Raw genomic sequence first — 18,750 nt, 5'->3', positions numbered from 1 at the left:
GGACAGACGCTGGAACCTTCTATTGCAATGCAGTCTTGCATTTGAAAGCTCTCTGTACATTAAATAGATACCCAAGGTGTGTCATGGATGACTAGAAAGGATGCTAGATGTGAGCTTTATAGGAATCACGGATATTCTAGTCTCTGAGAAACATGATCAGAACACTGTGTTACTAGAATACTTTTATTTTTCCTGCTACTGTAGTATGCTTTTTCAGCACGAAATTCTATTTGTCTCAATGTGCAGTACACAATTAGATCACACTGCATAAAATTTATAGTGTGCAACAAAGCACTGTGCTAAACTTGACCTTTCATGTACATGATATGAACTGCATGAAAAATGAACTTTTTTTCTGAAACAATCAAAACAATAATTTAAAATCAATAGTTAAAGTTAATTTAAGCAAATTCTGTGACACTACTGGCACAAAATAGAATAGCAAAAATAATTATTTAAAGGGACAATCTATCCCCAAAATTACATTTCTGTACAATTTTCTGTCAAAGAACAAAGACATTTCAAAGTACTAATTATATAACAGGGCTGCAGACAAACAAAAATAATCACTTAAGGAGCCATTGGCTCCTACAGTACAAGAAATAAAAATAGGTGCCAAATTATTTTTAAGTGCCACACAATGAATGTGTTTTATGTATTTACCTTTACAGTGCCTTTAATAAAATAAATACATAAATAAAAAAAACAAATAAAATAAAAAATGTTATTCTCCTAAGTCATAACTGAACATATCTTTCCGAATTAAATGTTTTGACAACAGTGCATTGTTTTCATTGCATAGTGCATACTGCTTCACATACTATTTGTAAAAGAAAAAAAAAACAGATAGTGTGCATTGTACAGAGCACAGTATAGACTAAGCCAGCGGTTCTCAATTCCAGTCCTCAAGCTCCCCTGCTCTGCACATTTTGTACATCTCTTATCGCTTCAGACATTTGTTCTGTTCATCTGTGCCCTGCCAAGTGGACATCACAGGATATTCCACCATGATTCCACTTTGAAGCAAATGTATATATTCCATTCATAGTGCATTGAAGTGTGCGAGACGTGAATTTAAATTGTATTTATTTACCAGGGTATATGATGTCACAATTGTCCATGTGTAACGACGTTGCGCAGCACAATTTGTGAATGAATGTTCCTTAGTGAAGTAAACTTCAACAGATTTCCCCTGCTCAGGGGAAATCAAAACTGTGTAGGGACCATTATTAATGGGAACACAGTTCATACACAGTGCTAACTTCTAATGAGCTGATTATCTGAATCAGGTGTGTTAACAAAGAGAGACATACAAAATGTGCAGAGCAGGGGTCGCGAGGACTGGAATTGAGAACCGCTGCAGTAAGCCATCCACTAGTATTCTAAGTTTAGGGGACATCCTTCAAACTCTATGTATGGAGAGCTTATGGTTAAGTATTTTTCAGCTTGGCCCTGATTTTGCAGGTTTGAGATCTCGACTCTCTTCTTGTTCTGAATCCTTGAAAGAGTGCATTGAATAATGTATCATGTATAATGTCTTATGCTAACATTTGAGAACAGGCTTCTTCAACTTCTTAACTGATATGAGCTAAGTATTTTACTTTATAACAGACTCTTAAATCTAAGTTAAAACGTTTTTAAATACTCAACACTAATGAGCTCTACTGGCAGGATGGAGCTATCAAGAAACTAGGCACACTCATTTAAAACCGTCTGAATATGGTGCTAAAAACCTTTCAGCAATAAACAAAGCAGAAATAGGAACAGTATGAAATGGCTCCATCACATCTAATCATTTCAACCTTTTTATTTCACTAATCTGTTTTGGTTACATAATCTTTTGTCACAGTCTCAGCAGGGTCCTTTCAAATTTAGTTTCAATTCGTGGTTCATGCCAGAGCACACAAATGTATTCTCAGAATGTTAATAAGACAAAGGAAGATGGTTCCGAAAGTCTAGACCGGCACGTTTCCGGAATTCCATTCTCGGAAACTCTGGAACAGTACTTGAGAGTATTCTGTATTCCGGGCTGATACGTGTGGACTGCATCCTCACAGTGTCCTGTTTCCACCTTCCAATAATGCCAGCCTGTGTTATGAAAAGGCAAAAGACCATGTTCTGTTGCTTGATTTCCCTGCATGTTTTCTTTAGCATCTGTTTTGTTTTCCCTCTTAGGCTTCCAGTCCCTCTCTTACTTCCCTAATGATGACTGATGAGCTCAGTTTCAGCTCTGTATGACGTTCAGTGAACAACAGAAGAACAGCACACTGACATCTCTATCCCAAGTTCAAACAACAGACACACATTGGTCTCGTAGTCTACAGCCTCAATTTCACCATCTTTTAGACCTGCAGATCTGTACCCAGCTGCCAGTCACTGGCAGTGTGATTATGCATTACATGCAAGAGTGAACCGCCTGAAATATCTCCATTACCTGACTTGGATGTCTAACCCTGCGCTTTGTAATTTTACCAACGGAAGCATCTACTTGAAGTGTTCTTTTAAAAGGACTCATCCAAAATTACTCTAAATTACTCTTTCACAGTTAACCACACTCTCTCTTTTTCTTTGGGTAACACACAACTGAACACACACACATGCACACACACACACTGCTTTACAGTAATTACCCGGCATATGCTATCCTGACAGGTACCTGTGTGAAAAGAGTATTTTGAAATCTTTCATCTTGATGGAATATTAAGGCATAACAGCTAGCACACACATTAGGATGCTGCAGAGGGGAGTTTAATACATGTATAGCTTCTCTTGACAATAACAAGTCAGCATGTTTTCTTATGTAACTTGGATGTTGCACAAGATTATGAAGTCAAGGGTGTAATTAGCAGTTCTTGTTAAGGAAAGTATTACTTTTCTATTTATCATACTCATGGTTAACAATTTTCAAAACTCTGAAACCAATTAAAGGGATAGGATCCTCCACAGTGAATGGGTGCCATCAGAATAAGAATCCAAAAAGCATTAGTCCACAGGACTCCTGTCCATTGTGTAAAATGAAAAGCTGAAATCCATTGAGGCATTTTAACTTTAAACCATTGTTCTGGCCAAAAGTCCAAATCCATACTAACACTTCCTCCAGTGATAAAGTCTAAAGTCATCCCCCTGCTGTTCTTCCACAACAAAATCCAACAACATATTTGTTTAGAACTGTTTTTGCTGTGTAAATGGTGCTTGATCTGTGCATATATTTATCTGAATCAGACAACACGATTTTTTTCACTAGAGGAAGCAATATTATTATTTTATTTGGAAGCAATATTTTGAAGTTACATATGAAAGATGAATTTGTTTATTACAAACATACAGCTTTTCACTTCACAAGACCTTAACTGATAGACTCGAATGTTGTGGTTTACTTGCTAGAACGAAAGTCCATATTGTGATGTTCTATCAGCTGTTTCGATACACATTCTGACGGCACCTATTCACTGAATAGAGGATCCATTGGTGAGCAAGTGATGTAATGCTAAATTTCTCCAACAAATAAATTCATTGGCATCCTGAATTATAGCTAATTTTGGGTGAACTATTCCTTTAATGGTGTTGCATGTTGCTTTGGACCACAGTGACTTTGACTGGACTGGCAAAAACTATTGAAACATTCTTTAAGATTTCTGCAAAATACTTCAGGTTGTTTAAGAAAGGTCCAACTTGCAATTTTCAACAGGCATTTGATAAAATTGACAAAGAAATCCATAGACTTACTTTAAAAAAGGTATGCAGACCATTTCTAGAGACGAAAATTACATGGAGACCACCTAGCAACCACCTTGAATATCATGACGAACACCTAGAAACTACACAAAACTTTTGCATTGTGGTGGCAATTTTGTATGGATGAGCATCACATTTTCCTCACAAATTATTTGGCTTTATAGAGCACATACAAAATCAAAACTGGCAACAGCATTTCTGCTTTGGCTTGGCCGCATGCTCTTTCATTTTTGTCTGTGATGTAATGAATACAACATCCATCTACCATTTAAAAAAACAACAACACTTTGTTAATGCTCTCCACATGTATCATTTTTGGAGAGCCACCATGGATAATGCCTAATGGGATGTTCTCTATTATTGCCCCCTGTGTCATTGTTGTCACTTTTCTTCCAATATGACAGGTGCTATTTCCAGCCATTCCTGCGCTAATTTCAGACATGTTACCTGTGGCAACCCAAGGTGTGACAGCCATACAGGTAGTCTCCCCTGCAGTACAAACCACAGTCACATGGGTATATGCCATCACGGTCTGGTAATATATGGACCCAGCAGCCCAGAGGACATCATGTCCCTTGAGAAGGATTCCTGTGGTGGGAAATATCTCTCCTGTGCTAAAATAAAACACAGTCTCGGTTTTCATTTCTCAAACCTGAGACCTGGGTGGGGGGAAACAAGTTACCTAAATGTGGGATGTGATAAGACAGGATGGTACAAGATCTTTCTTTTAGGACACAAAAACACTTAGGAAACAAAGTGATAAAAGCTGACAGGCTTTGCTTGGTGAAATCAGTAAACTTTTATCGCACAAAAGAAATCCAGACAGACTCATTTTTTCAACTGCACAACATGCCTTGAGATGAAATACTGCCTGACTGGTCTGTGGTCAACCAATTATATTTGATCGATGCTGGTCGTTACCTTGGGCTATGCAAGGGATTTCATCAGGATGTTAAGCACAACTTTTTTCATGCATGATCTGGGCTATTGGTCTGAACTTCAATTAAACAGCCCTTTGATTGTTACTGTTATCCCTACCAACCCTGCTTAAGCTCTATATGAAAAAAAAAAAAACATCAGGACAGCCAAATTATGCACAGCTATCTAAGTGGATCTGCACATTCTGGAGGTCTCCTTAACCTAACAAACCTGATTCCACACATCAGATTGTCAGTAGGGCACCTCCAAGACCTGGAAAGGGTGTGTCAAATGAGGGAGACTCCAAAATGTGCAGTTCTGTGACTGACTGAGAACAACTGATCTAAGCATCAAAGCAGCCCAAGTGCTCTGACTGATCTAACCAAGGGGTTGCCCTTGTGCGCTGTCCATGGTGCTGAGTGAGCAGATGCTCAGTTAGAAAGCAATATTGTGCTTTCAATCCAAAACTCAACAACAACAAAAAAATGCATGGATATACAATGTGTGAAACAAATAAAAAAAATAAAAAAATCCAAATTCAGAAAAAAATCTTAAGTGTGTACAGATTGAGTTTGCTCCTCAACTTAAAATTATAAGTGTCTCTGCAGTGTCTCTGCAGTATTTATGTGATATTGACAATAGGACAACAAGTACTTTGAACGAGTACTATGAATTGTACATTTCTCACATAGAGCTGAAACAATGAAGCACACAACGCTGAAAAATTAAAAAAAAAAATTACAAAGAAAAACAAACACAGAACAGAACTTTTAAAATTGAGAAGCAAATCACAAATTGTTATTTAGGCATAAGCATAGTGATTTTATTCATATATTTTTCCTCAATTAGTTTTTTCGATTTTACTCACTTTGTATGATTCACATATAAGAAGCTAATTCCACTCTGACTTAGTAATTTCTAAACTTAATATTATTTAATAAATCGTTATGCTTTTAATCTGTTGCCATAGTAAATATATAGTCCACTTGCTTCTACAAACGTGTCTACTTAGACGACCAAGCAAATGACTTTCTGTCTAGCTTCAGAAAAAAAAATGTCTCATTAGAAACCCCAAAATAGTCTTTGCATACCAATAGTGTAACAATGCCATCTCATAAACTCACGTGTGCCGTCAAAACGCGTCGCTATAGTATCCAAAAATGTGTTCTGAGGCGCGAGCAATCCCTTCATAACAGGCATTTTCCCGCCTTGATATCGAATTCCCCATCAAAGTGACGCGGCGTTGTCTGAGACAAAGGCAGGGACAGTTTGAAGCACTTCGGTGAAACTGAGCTTTCAGGGAACTGAGAAACGGAGAATCCCGTTCTCTCACAAGCGCGAGAGCAGGCTGGATGGGGATGCGCGCGCCCGTGGCACTGGGAGTGACACACGCAGGTGCGCGTCAGGTAAATAGCGTATAGTCAATGTATAGTCTATTTTTTTAAAGCGAAAAAAGAAATGACAAAAAAGTTACAAATTCAGAAAAAAGTAGGCCATATAACCTGTGAAGCCTGCGAGCAAGTAAAATCAGTAAGAAAAAAAATTAAACAGTTTAGCAAACAAATTAGCCTATTATTACACAAAATATATTTTCAAAAACCCAATTTTCTTCAGAGGCCCAGATTGCAATTGCTGATATTTCTGTGCCCAAAAGGTAAGGTGCAATTCTGATGGCTTGTAATATAATGTTTATATAAATGTTTATTCACACATAGGTATTTTGTTGTTGTTAAAAATCAAGTAATTCTAAGTTATTTATATTACTATATAGGCCTTAGAAATATGATACTGTATAAAATACGATACAGTAGGCATTGTAGGGTTACAGTTTAGTGAGAGAATTTAGTACGTAAATTACCCACTTTGCTGCATTATTATCATAGAGGTAATTAATCATTCGCACAGTATGGCCTATTTCAGTCAGTGTTGAGCACCATGTAGTGTGTCCGTTTCACCTCACGTTTAATACAGTAACACAATTGGTCTCAGCTGGTCGCAAACAGAGAAAGCTTTTAGGGTCTAAATGCACTGTTCTTAGTTGTAAGTCACACTGTTGATATAAAATGGCGAGAGATAATGCTATTGCTGATGTAATATGTCTGAGAATGTTATAGCATACTACAAACCTGCATGAGTTTAATCAGGTGTGTTTGATTAGAGCAACATCAAAAATGTGTAGATTGGGAGGCCTCCAGGAATGGATTTGAGAAACATTGTAGCTCTACTAATGTATTTTGAGAACAACATTTTTAGCCTGTTTGTTAAAAAGAAAAGACATTATCAATGCAGTGCCTATTCAAACTAATAATTGGGAAATTATATATATATATATATATATATATATATATATATATATATATATATATATATATATATATATATATATATATATATATATATATATATAATTTTTTTTTTTTTTTTTTGCAATGTCCATCAAAACAGAACAACAAAAAGAAGACCATAGAAATAAGATGAAGTGTGCATACTTTGCATGAGTCAATAAAGACGGCGATTTTATCAAACATTTTACACAAGGAGCAGGTTATGTCGCCCTCTACTGTTTATACTGTCACAGTACCACAGATTCACCTTCTACTACTACAGTTCAAACTGGCACAAGTGCTGAGGCAGTGTTGAAAACACTATTCAAATAAATAGCAATTTGCTGTACAGTAATGTGACATAAGAAAGAATTAGTTAAGAATCTTCTTACATTATTATGATAATATTGCCATCATTATTGCTTTTGCTGCTGTAGGGTAATTGTTGAGATGTGATTAGTGACTGGAGAGCTGACTTGACAAATTGGCAAATATTATAATCCAATCATGTATCTGTCTCTGTTTCTTGTGTACTGATGTATGCCTATAACAGCAGTGAAAAAACAAATCATTCTGTTGTAGAATGCTTTTTGTAAATATGATGAAAATTATGGTTTAATCATGTTATATTATGATCAAATGTATTGAATGCATTTATTTGATTGTAAATATGCCATCTCATGCAAATAAAGACACAAATGAAGCACTGTTATTATGATTAAGCTCACGGAAAAAGAATGATTGCCACATACAGTGACTATCATGTGTGCAGGTGCAAACAAGCGTTAATCACAGAGATCACTTGATGGGGCTGATTAACAGTTTCTTGTCAACTGAAACAGTTATTATATTGCCTGCCACCCAGTACTCACAGCACATGTTGGCAAGCCTCTATTACCTATGACTATAAAAGATTATAGTGAAATGTTAAATGCACCCCATGAAAAAGTGCATATCAGATGACATTTTTTCAGTTTTTGAAAGAGTCACTTGTGCTCGGCAAGTTTGCATTAATTCATTTTTTTTAAATGTAATATTGTGACATTTTATTACAGTTTAAAATAATGTTTTCTATTTTATTCTATTTTAAAATGTTATTTTTTGTGTGTGATGGTAAAACTGAATTTTCAGCCGCCATTACGCCAGTCTTAAGTGTTAGTAACAACCCCCCCACCCACCCCCACCCCCAGGACTGAAAAGAAAATACGATGTAGTTATTTTCAAACATTTTAAATTGTTATTTTGTAAATAAATTCATAAAATCAATAACTAATACCTCCTGTCTAATTTGCATAAGTTATGGTGTGACTAATCTTCATGTTGGTGGATATTATTAGTATTATTATATTATTAGTACTGTCATTTTGCATTATTGACACACTGTTTTCCTAAATAATGTTGTTCAGTTGCTTTGACAATGTTGCTTTCTTGGTCTAACCTCAACCTGAATAAACAACGACAGAATTGCAGCGCCTCGCAGTTAAATATTAGCAGCAGTGAAGAAGTGAGTCAGACAGCTATGCAGCAACATGCCACCAGTGGTGAGGGACAGAAAGATGAGCTGGTTCCACAGGCAGATCCAAGTATGGAACATGAGAGGAGATAGAGAGGTACTTGCTAGAAATGATGTTAAGAAGTGATATTCAGGTTGCTACATTTTTAATGATCACAGTAGTTAAAACAGCTAAACTTCAACATTTTAGCTGTAAAATGTCACATGCAGTAGCTAATATTAAGAAATATGTTGTGCATTTACTTTTAAAAATGTTGGTAACATTACAGTTACAGTGCTTACAAACTCTGAAGATTTTGAATACAGAAGTTAAATTTGTAATGGTGTATTTTCATTTAGATGTGGTATTATTATCTGTGCAGTAAGATTAATTAATTAATAACTGCATAAATTAAGATTATTAAGTAACAAACTCATTTTTGACACATTTCCTGGGTGTTCTTCTTACAGGGCACTCTTCTTTCCGATATAAGCCAATCAAAATGTACTACTAGTCAAAGTTGTACATTAGATATTTGAAATTAAGAGTCTTTAATATTGAAATATCGAAAATGCTTGGGAGATCAATTATTAAACGTTAAAATGGCTTGCCGTACTGTTACATCTTTGTATTCTGGCAGGAGGCTCTTCCGCTGGAAGCTGATTGGTCCGCTCCCGGTGACGTCACAGCGATGATGCTTTGTCGGGCCGCCTAGTAGAGATTTAATTACTGATCAGTGTTCGAGCATTGTATTATGCGAGCTGTTTTTCTCTCTGTTAGCCTTATTTTATTGATTTAAATGTTTTTAATTTGGTTGTTCCGTTTGTTAAGACCTTTCTTTATTAAATAAAACCTGCTCTCGAGTCGCTTGTCACCGGACATTCGCGTTGATTCTGGAGCCAGTGTTGTTGTTAATGAGCGATCCTGGGACGCGCGCTCGCTCTGTCGGCATGTTCGGAAACCTTTCGGCAGGATTATAACCACCGGAAAACAGCACTGCGGTCAATAAAGTAAGTGACATGGCATAAAAGGAAGACGAGATGATGATGTGTCATAGGTTGAGCATAGCCTATATGCAGGCAGCACCTGTAGCAGCGCTTCACTGCTGAACAAAAAAACATCTTAAGACAGCCTAAAATGGTTTACTGGTCGTTGGTGGTTTATGATGGTCTCCTGGCCTGATCAAGCTGGTCTTCAGATGGTTTAGCCGGAAAGCAAATTGGAGTCCCAGTCTAACCAGCTAAAAAGTCTAGAAACAGTAAAAAAACAAAAACAAACAGCCTGTCTATCTTAAACCATCATTAGAGAAAAAAAAATACACACAATCAACTGAGCAATACTATAATGTTATATCTATATATGTCTCTCTCTCCTCACTCTTTAATTTTCTGTAGTTTGTGAGAGCTGAGATTAAAAACAATGATGGACCATTTGGCAACTACTAGTGGCACCCAGGGACCTATCAGGTGTGAACCCTCTTACCCTTCATGTAAAATGGCCCGTATGGAGAATTCAAGAGATCTGCCTGTACCTGGAGTCACTCCTGTGACCTCCAAACAAACATCATTACACACTAACAGGAGGAAAGGTATCCACTGATGGGCATAAACACAGATCGAGGTCCTCGTCTGTTCATAAGATGTCTGAGTGATCTTATTCTCCTGTATGCCCATACAGCCAGTCTGCTTCCTGTGTTCTGTATGGTGGAGCACAATGATGTCCCGCCCTCAGAGAGGAAGAGGTCAGAGCATGCAGAATTTGTGCTGTTGGAAACAGACCTGCTGTTCAGCCAGATTACAGAGGCCGCACTGCAAGAGCTGGGATACACACACACCGCAGCAGCTCTGGCCACAGGTACACACACACTAATGAACAATTCACCCTCTGTTCAAATTGAACATGTAAGCCTGAAAGATGGGGGAAATGTTGCTGTTATTTTTTTCACCATCACAACCTGCATAAAATCTTATTTTACATGCATCACACTTTAGCTTTCACTGAAGCAAAATAAGAAAAGGACGTGCAGGAAGCTGATGGGACACAAGAGAATGGCAACTTGGTCAAGATCAGGAAGCTATTAAGGTTGTCAGAAGAGAAAAATAAGTAGCAAAGTCAAATAATATAAAAACAACAACTCCAAAATCCAAACAAAAAAGGAACTATGGTGTCAGGAACTATATAAGGATTATATAGTAGTCATATATTGTAATAAATATAAATTTCTGCTTTAGGTCAGGTTCAAGTTGGCCATTGGAACCCAGTGTCCCTGTCCACAGTGACAGACACCTCTGACGCAACAGTAGGAGACATGCTTCAAGATCTTTACCATGTCATCACCTTAAGAATAAAGCTACACAGGTACAACCTGCACGCACACTTACACCAGTTTCACACAGCAAGCGTATTCGGCGTGCATGTTAATCAGTGAGTACATTCACACCGGCATCAGGATAAAATGTTTTAATTCCATATGAAAGTTATAACTTAAAACATTTTATCAAACTTACAATGAACAATTCATCCAGCTCAGGATCTTACGTTACAATGGAGTATATAGGCCTACATAAGAAATGTATTATTCATTCATTCATGTAAATATTGTATTCTTTAAATTTTGCACACGTGTTGACTTACGATTGACATGACAAACCTATGCCGTTTATTTATTTTCAGTTCCACAGTTACAGAAACGGAGCTATAAACACAATAAATGCACGAGACATACTGACATCTTCAACATTCGGCCTAATAAAAAATATTATGAACGCTCAGCATGTTAACCTCGGTTACAAACGCATCTTTTCATTTTTAAAATTAATCTCGATGAACAAATAATGACTTGAACATAATATTCTCACTTAACAGTTAGCTAAAATAGAATGAATAATTATATTGCTTCAGGTCTTCAGTTACAAAAAAACGGACAACAAGGCACAAATTACAAACAAGGACACAAGATGAACACAGACACAAAAGAATCGTGTACATCATATTTACAGCTTCTAAGAAAAATATTAAGATTTAAATTTCAAATGGCTGGAAAATCATAGCCTACTTTTTTTTATTCAGCTCTACATAATACATTTTGACATTCTTACTTAGCCTAAAGATTAGTTAAAATCTGACAATTGACATTTCTCCCGATCAGTTACAAAAACGGATCTTAATCACAAGTAATAGTAAATTTATGATTAAGAATCTTTCACAGGTAATTTAGGGATAAAACTAATAAAAAATTATTAAAAGTTTTTAAAGTTTTGAGGTTAAACACTTAATAATATAGCTATTTGTGGAATAATAATTATTTGTGATTAATGTTCTACACTGTAATTAATTATTGCAATGCTCTGCTTTTCTCACTGACTCATGCATGTTCTCTCACTCTCTTAGTGTTTCTAAACTAGAGGACTTGCCTGCTGAGCAGTGGACTCATTCCACCATCAGAAATGCCCTGAAGGAACTGCTAAAAGAGATGAATCAGAGCACACTGGCTAAAGAGTGTCCATTATCTCAGGTACATGTTCACAATTAGACACTGTAAATAAACTATTTTTGCAAGGGACCATCTATTTAACCTGTATACTAAATTAAAAACACTTTTTATCAACCAAAGCTTAATTGCATGTAGCTATAGAATAAAATTAGGTTAACTGTCTCATATTTCATGGTTAAAGAACATAGTGATCTAAGAAGTGCTCTCCGCATTGAAGAATACACCCTACTATTAAAATCCATGCCTAGTTTGAGAACCAGCTATTAAATCTATTTAGCAAGGAGACAAAATCCTGAAGCACATCCTTTCTGGACACATTTAGTCAGTTCCACTTCAAGTCTTAATTTAGTATGCACTGTCTGTTATTTACTGAATTCCTGTTAGTCACATGAAAAGAAAATGAGAGGCAAAATCCTATTTCCCCCAGCACATAAACACACATTGACTTATTGACACACATATTTTTGTTTGAAAGAGCATGATTTCGTCAGTAGTGAACGGCACTTACTATGCCAGCATCTCTGCTGCGAGATGTCAGGAGTTCGGCGAGTGGTACAAACACTACAAGAGGGCCAAATCTATGATGGGTGAGTAGCAACCTACTGTATGTTGTCCAAGAATAGATAATATATACACACATTTATAGCCTTCTTTATGTAGTTTTCTTTTTGTATTTTGTTAACATTTTACATTAAAGTTTAATTTGTTACTATTTGGTAATACAGTAGGTATCTTAAACAAACAAAGAACAATACATTTACCGCATTTATCAATTAAGGTAAATTTTTAAATATACTAACACATTTATAATATTTCAAGCTCTATTAGTTAACATTAAATGTATTCTGAACAAACATGAATTAACAATATAATAGCATATTTATAAATTGTCAGCAATGCTATAAAAATTGTTGTTCATTGTTAATTTATGATAATGTAGTAACCTATTTTAATAAAAAAAAATTAAATACTGTACGTTACTGTTCAAAAGTTTGCCAATCTTTTACACTCACCAAGACTACTTAATACTAACAAGGCTACGCCAAACTGTAAGCTCAAATGTTATTACAATTTAAATAACTGTTTCTGTTTCTGTTCTGTCTATTTTAATACATTTAAAAATTTATTTTATTCCTGTGGTGGCAAAACCAATACTCCAATCTTCAATTACACATCATTCTTTAGAAATCATTATAGTTATTGTGTATGTTTTGTGGAAACTGTGCTACATTTTTTTCAGGATTCTTAAATGAATAGAAATAATTTGTTTTGCAATGAAAATCTTTTGTAACAATATAGAAGTCACTTTTGAACATTTTGATGCATCCTTGCTCAACAATAATAATAAAAAAAAAACGAATGATATCTTACAGAAACCTTTGAATGGCAGTGTATGTACAAAATTGTAATTTTAATTTAAAAGTGAACGCAGCATATACTTAAAAAAATAAAAAGATTTTGGATGTGAATTTTAAACGGACTCAAGTTATTTAATATGAATTTTGAACTGCTAAAGATTTGATCTCCCCTCAGGTGAAATGAGCAGGCAATGCAACCAACCCTCATCCTCCAGCCAGCCCACCATGTACCAGCAGCCAATGGAAGGCAGTGGGGCGGAGTCATGTGGTGTTGTCCAGATGCAGGCTGGAATGCCAGGTCTGGTGATGGCTCAGCTCCTCTCACAGCAGCACGCCATGTCTCAACTTCTCACACACGCTCACACGCACTCGCACGGACCTCATCCTGCGCCACTAAGGACTCCTCCCAAATGCAGTGTTTCCCCAACCACAGTACCTCAATGTCCCTCACCTGTCGCCGACGTGTCACCTGAAATTTACCTCTGGGTGCGTGAGGAGCTGAAGAGGGCGGGGGTTTCCCAAGCAGTGTTTGCACGAGTGGCCATTAACAGGACTCAGGTAATGTGCTCATCTTAAGCAACAGAATTTCTTGTCTTACGTTCATATCTCTTAAATGTTTTTTATCTGTACACATAATAAAGTGTCTATCCATGATATCACTTGCAACAGGGCTTGCTGTCAGAGATCTTGCGCAAGGAAGAGGACCCACGGTGCGCATCTCAGTCTCTTTTAGTGAACCTTAGGGCCATGCAGAGCTTCCTGCAACTCCCGCAGAGCCAGAGAGACTCCATTTATCTGGAGGAAAGAGAGCGTTACCTCAACTCTACCTACAACACCAATACCAGCTCACCTCTGCCCATTCAGGTTCATTGTCACTCAAATTTTATTATGGACCTGAGATGCAAAATAACTTGTGCTGTAATCTCTATGGACAGTGCAACTTATTTAGACAAACTCGTAATAACCATAGTAATAATAATAAAAATATTCAAGTACCATTAGTCAATGTCTACAAAAGTGTCTCTCTCACTACAGGCAAAACTTTCACCTCTTTCCAAGGACATTGTAGTCAAAGTGGAATGCGATGATTCTGGAATAAATTATGGCATCTATGATGAAATACAGCAGGAAATGAGACGAGCAAAAGTGTCACAGGCCTTGTTTGCAAAAGTCTCTGCAGCAAAGAGTCAGGTACGTCACGTGCACTGAAGGAGAACATTTGTCTAGACTGCACAAAAAAATCTCTAAATGGAAAAACAAAAGTTAGGCATTACAAGTACATTTATGCATTTTATCCAAAGCAATTTACATTGCGTTTGAGTTTCATACATTTCATACTTGATTAAATATATAATAAATGTTTATATGAATCCTGGGAATTATAGGACTAATAGACATTTGCAGTATATAACTAGAATGCATATAATATAGTCATTATGAAAATAATTGGGTTTTATCCCAGTTTTATGAGAAAATATGTATAGTACAGTCCAAAAGTCTAAACCACTAGTGGAAATGTTTTTAACTGGAATTTCATCCGTTACAAATCAGATTATTAACATAATTTTTTATTTTATTTTTTTTATCCAAAATACAGTAAAATCCGCTATTTTGAAATATTTTAAAATATTATTACAATTTAAAATAACTCTTTTCTATTTCAATATATTTTGCAGAGGCTTCAGATTTTGGAAACCCAAAATGAATTGACTAGCCTGAATAAAAAAGACATCGGCTGAACTTCGCTGCGGACAAATCAGCATGAAAAACTTTTTTTTCAAATAACAAATCTTGTAGGGTGCAGCGATCACACAACTCATGGTTCGGATTATACTAAATAATTTTTTTTACTTTTTTTTTTTTCATTGAGTGAAAAAAAATATATATTTAAAGAAAATTTTAAGTACTTTGAAACCACAGCAAAAAGTCATATATTATTATTATATATGAACCGTCAAAAAAAAAAAAAAAACAAACTAAAACTAATTCCAAGTATACATAAATAAAATATAACAAAGCTACAAATAAAGTAAGGTCTAACATTATTGTTCTGGCACAGAAATGTCATAATGTATTATAACACTGCAGAGTGTTCACTGTATAAATTAAATAAAAAGTTTTAAAAAATCCATTAAAAAGCTTGTGTTTTGTTGTTTGATTAACATTAATAACATAAGTATTGATGCACAGATCTAATATAATGATACACATCCAATTTCTTTCTGTTCATGTTCACTTCACTTAACCAACCGTTTAAGAGAATACTTTCCTAGACTGGTACTGTATCTTCAAATAATTGTGTGTGTATGTGTCCATTTAAGAACAAGGAGACACAGAAGATGAATCAATTCTATGTTTGTGTGGTGTATGCTAGCCCCGGGGAGTCGAGCTAGCATTTTTACGAGCCCTGCACATAGTTAATAGCACAAATTTGCTTATTTGAATAATGACCTAGAAATACTGCAGAGTTTGAAATATTGCTTGACATTTAAATATTTATCTCATACATATAAATATTGAATATAATTATTACAGTATTTATGTCATGGAAGGCGTAAATTAATCATTTCTTATTCATTTTACATCACAACATTTTTCTACTTTTAAATGGTCGAAGTTCCTATAACAGGATTCCTAGGTTTAAATCAGATTTTGAAGCAAATTTTCAACATGGTCTCTGATGTTTGAACCCTGCTGTATATGTGTCTGTGTTTTAGGGCTGGCTGTGTGAGCTCCTGCGCTGGAAGGAGGAGCCATCGCCTCAGAATCGTACACTGTGGGAAAATCTGTCTCTGATACGCCAGTTCCTAAATCTCAGCCAATCCGAGCGAGATGTTATATATGACCAGGAGAGCAATACCGGGCAGACGTTCTACTCTGAAAAACACACAAGACCACTGACTGAACAACTACAAGTGAGTGCTCACACTAACTTCTACAATTAGAATTTCAGTAAACAATTTCAGTACATTATGAATATTCGATTACTGACTGTAAATTATTATGTAGATATATTTCGCTAATATGGGCCTTAAATCAACCATGTTTTGATGTGTTAGATCCAATAGTTATTTACTTTATTGATTTGTTTTTCTAAAGGTGATGCCACAGCATATGGTGCCTCTAAAACAGCACCAACAACTACACCAAATTCCACCTCAGCATCATCAACACTTCCTCCAGCAGCATCTCATCACTGGATGTCCCAAAGACTCTCACATGGGCTCAGATATTGGAGGCAGGTCTTTACCACCAGAAGCCCATGCAGTTCTGCAGAGTTTCATTCAGGAAGTAGGACTACATCCAGATCAAGAGGACATTCATACGCTGTCTGCTCAACTGGGAGTAGCCAAAGAGGCTGTTCTTAGCTTTTTCAGTGGTCACAACTGGCTTCGACAGGAAGAACAGGACAACAGAGGAGAAGGAGAGATTGAGGAAAGGGAAGACGATTACATGGAGGCAGAGGAGGAATGCAGGAGTACAGTGGAAAATGATGAGGAGACAAATGCAAACATGATGACAGGGAAACAAGATGGTGCGGTAGAGCAGAATGCATCTACACAAACTCGCTTTATCATTACTATTAAAAAAGAGGAGCAGCTTCCATGTAAGGAGGAGCGTGATGATAGCCCCGCTTACTGCCAATTCATAAACTCCTAAAAAAATACATAAACTACTGTTCAAAAGCTTGGGGTCATTTTGTTTGAATGAAATTAATACTTTAGCAATGATGCATAAAAGTGATAGAATATAATGGTAAAGACAATTATAACGGGACAACTGATTTCTATTTCAAATAAATACTGTTCTTCTGAATGTTCTATTCATCGTCATGGATCCGAAAAATAATGCCCCTGAAATATTAAGAAGCACAACGGTTTTCAACATTGAAAATAATAAATGTTCCTTGAGCAAATCAGCAAAGTAAAAATTCAGCTTTGCCATCAAAAGAATAAATAAAAATTTTAATATATTAAAATATAAAAAATGTCACTATATAACTGGTTTTATTGTGTTTTTGTTCAAATAAAGGCAGCTTAGGTGAGCATAAGCGACGTCAAAAAGATTTTAAGAATATCCTACCAACCTCACATTTTTGAACAGTAGTCTATTAAATCCCATTTAAACAAAGAAACCGCAATTAAACCGGGTGACTTTACAATTTCATGTGGCGTATTTACGGTTGTGCCTTTATGCACAAGGTGTTTTATTAAAACGTCATACTTTGAATGGACTATGGAAGTGGAATATTGAGGATTCCAATTCCAATCCACAAAGGAATTGCAATGGAAAGTATTCATTAAACATCACTGTTCTTATGTCTAAAAAAGTTTTTATTAATATTAGGGGTGTAAAAATGCTCAGGTCTGACAATGGAAATTAAATGGAGTTGTTACAGTATTCAATCCAAATTAAGTCGCCATTTTCAGGAAGAATTGCAAATTTGAATTGTTGTTATAGCAAATATTTACACCCCTAAATGAATATGATTTGCAATTCTATAGTAGTATTATATATTGTTTGTTTCTAGTTTTCTACTCAAACCCTCAAATGAAACTTTGCAGGTGGTGGGCAATGTCAGTCAGTGTTAAGGGTGGCATATTCATCCAGACAGTGTTGTCTTTTACAAGAACTGTTGCCAGAGATCCTGAAACCGCGATGTATTAAATGTTAGAAAGAAACAGTACATTACTGTATTATTGTCAATAGAACAAAACACAATAGAAACAGCACTTTGAATTACTGTGAACAGTACTATCAGTCTCTCTAATGAATTACAATAAATCTGTAACGTTTGTTATTGTTCATTATATTAAAAGCCATTTTATTGAAAAACTAGAAAGTGAGCTTTACATGTTTAACTTTGATGGTTAACAATTTCTCTGCTAAATAGAGTCAGAATTGACAGTCTACTTAAAATAAGGGAAAATATCTAGAAAATCCAACTGACATTTTATTTTCATAAAGGTCTGACAGTGTTGACAAATAGTTGAGTGAAATCATGTAATGTTGAAAATTAGAAGAATATTTTAAAGAATATATATATACTTATAACTCTTTATTCTTCCACATATGAGCAGCTTTCTTGAGTGAATATATATTTTATTATATAAGAGTTATGGTCTGAGGACAGGTGCTTTTAGGGGTACTGACTGTCAATATGTGATTATGAAAAAATTAAATGAAATGTTTGTGTTACAAAAACATCTGTTTGATCAGATTAATTTCTGCTCAATCTGCAATTTCAAAATCTAATGGCAGGTAAAGTGGGACATGTGGTGTGCCACTCTTTATTTGTGGTGAATGATGGCTTTTGGGTCATATCAAGAAATATTTCTCTCTAATCCACCCACAACTCTTATATTTGATTACTTATTTCTGATTTTCGATATAAATTAGGATAAAATATCGGGCGCTGTGAAATCAGA

At 35.6% G+C, this 18,750-nt stretch overlaps 2 protein-coding genes across 3 annotated transcripts in view; one reads left to right on the top strand and one right to left on the bottom strand.

The window, feature by feature from the left end:
• Window positions 1-5,955, bottom strand: part of LOC127935077 (potassium voltage-gated channel subfamily H member 8-like) — a 37,211-nt gene extending 31,256 nt beyond the window's left edge. Inside the window, exon 1 of the mRNA XM_052532669.1 lies at window positions 5,778-5,955. Within this exon, the coding sequence (XP_052388629.1) occupies window positions 5,778-5,853 (76 nt within the window). The 5' untranslated portion in view covers window positions 5,854-5,955. The remainder of the gene's footprint in view (window positions 1-5,777) is intronic.
• A 3,190-nt stretch (window positions 5,956-9,145) lies between these two features.
• LOC127934922 (DNA-binding protein SATB1) lies at window positions 9,146-18,528 on the top strand. Of its 2 annotated transcripts, none has more exons than XM_052532476.1 (11): window positions 9,146-9,480; window positions 9,865-10,058; window positions 10,148-10,324; window positions 10,702-10,828; window positions 11,861-11,984; window positions 12,439-12,550; window positions 13,497-13,879; window positions 13,991-14,185; window positions 14,357-14,512; window positions 16,039-16,236; window positions 16,433-18,528. In XM_052532476.1, the coding sequence occupies exons 2-11, from the start codon at window positions 9,890-9,892 to the stop codon at window positions 16,979-16,981; spliced, it is 2,190 nt and encodes a 729-aa protein (XP_052388436.1). In that variant the 5' UTR covers window positions 9,146-9,480; window positions 9,865-9,889; the 3' UTR covers window positions 16,982-18,528. The 2 variants fall into 2 exon arrangements, with proteins under 2 accessions (XP_052388436.1, XP_052388435.1); XM_052532475.1 differs by having other exon boundaries at window positions 9,147-9,480; window positions 16,421-18,528.
• The last annotated feature ends 222 nt before the right edge of the window (window positions 18,529-18,750 follow it).

Source organism: Carassius gibelio, chromosome A19 (genome assembly GCF_023724105.1).
Source record: "Carassius gibelio isolate Cgi1373 ecotype wild population from Czech Republic chromosome A19, carGib1.2-hapl.c, whole genome shotgun sequence".
Taxonomy (NCBI): domain Eukaryota; kingdom Metazoa; phylum Chordata; class Actinopteri; order Cypriniformes; family Cyprinidae; genus Carassius; species Carassius gibelio.
Note: the sequence above shows the minus strand (reverse complement) of the source record. Positions and strands in the feature narration are given on the sequence as shown.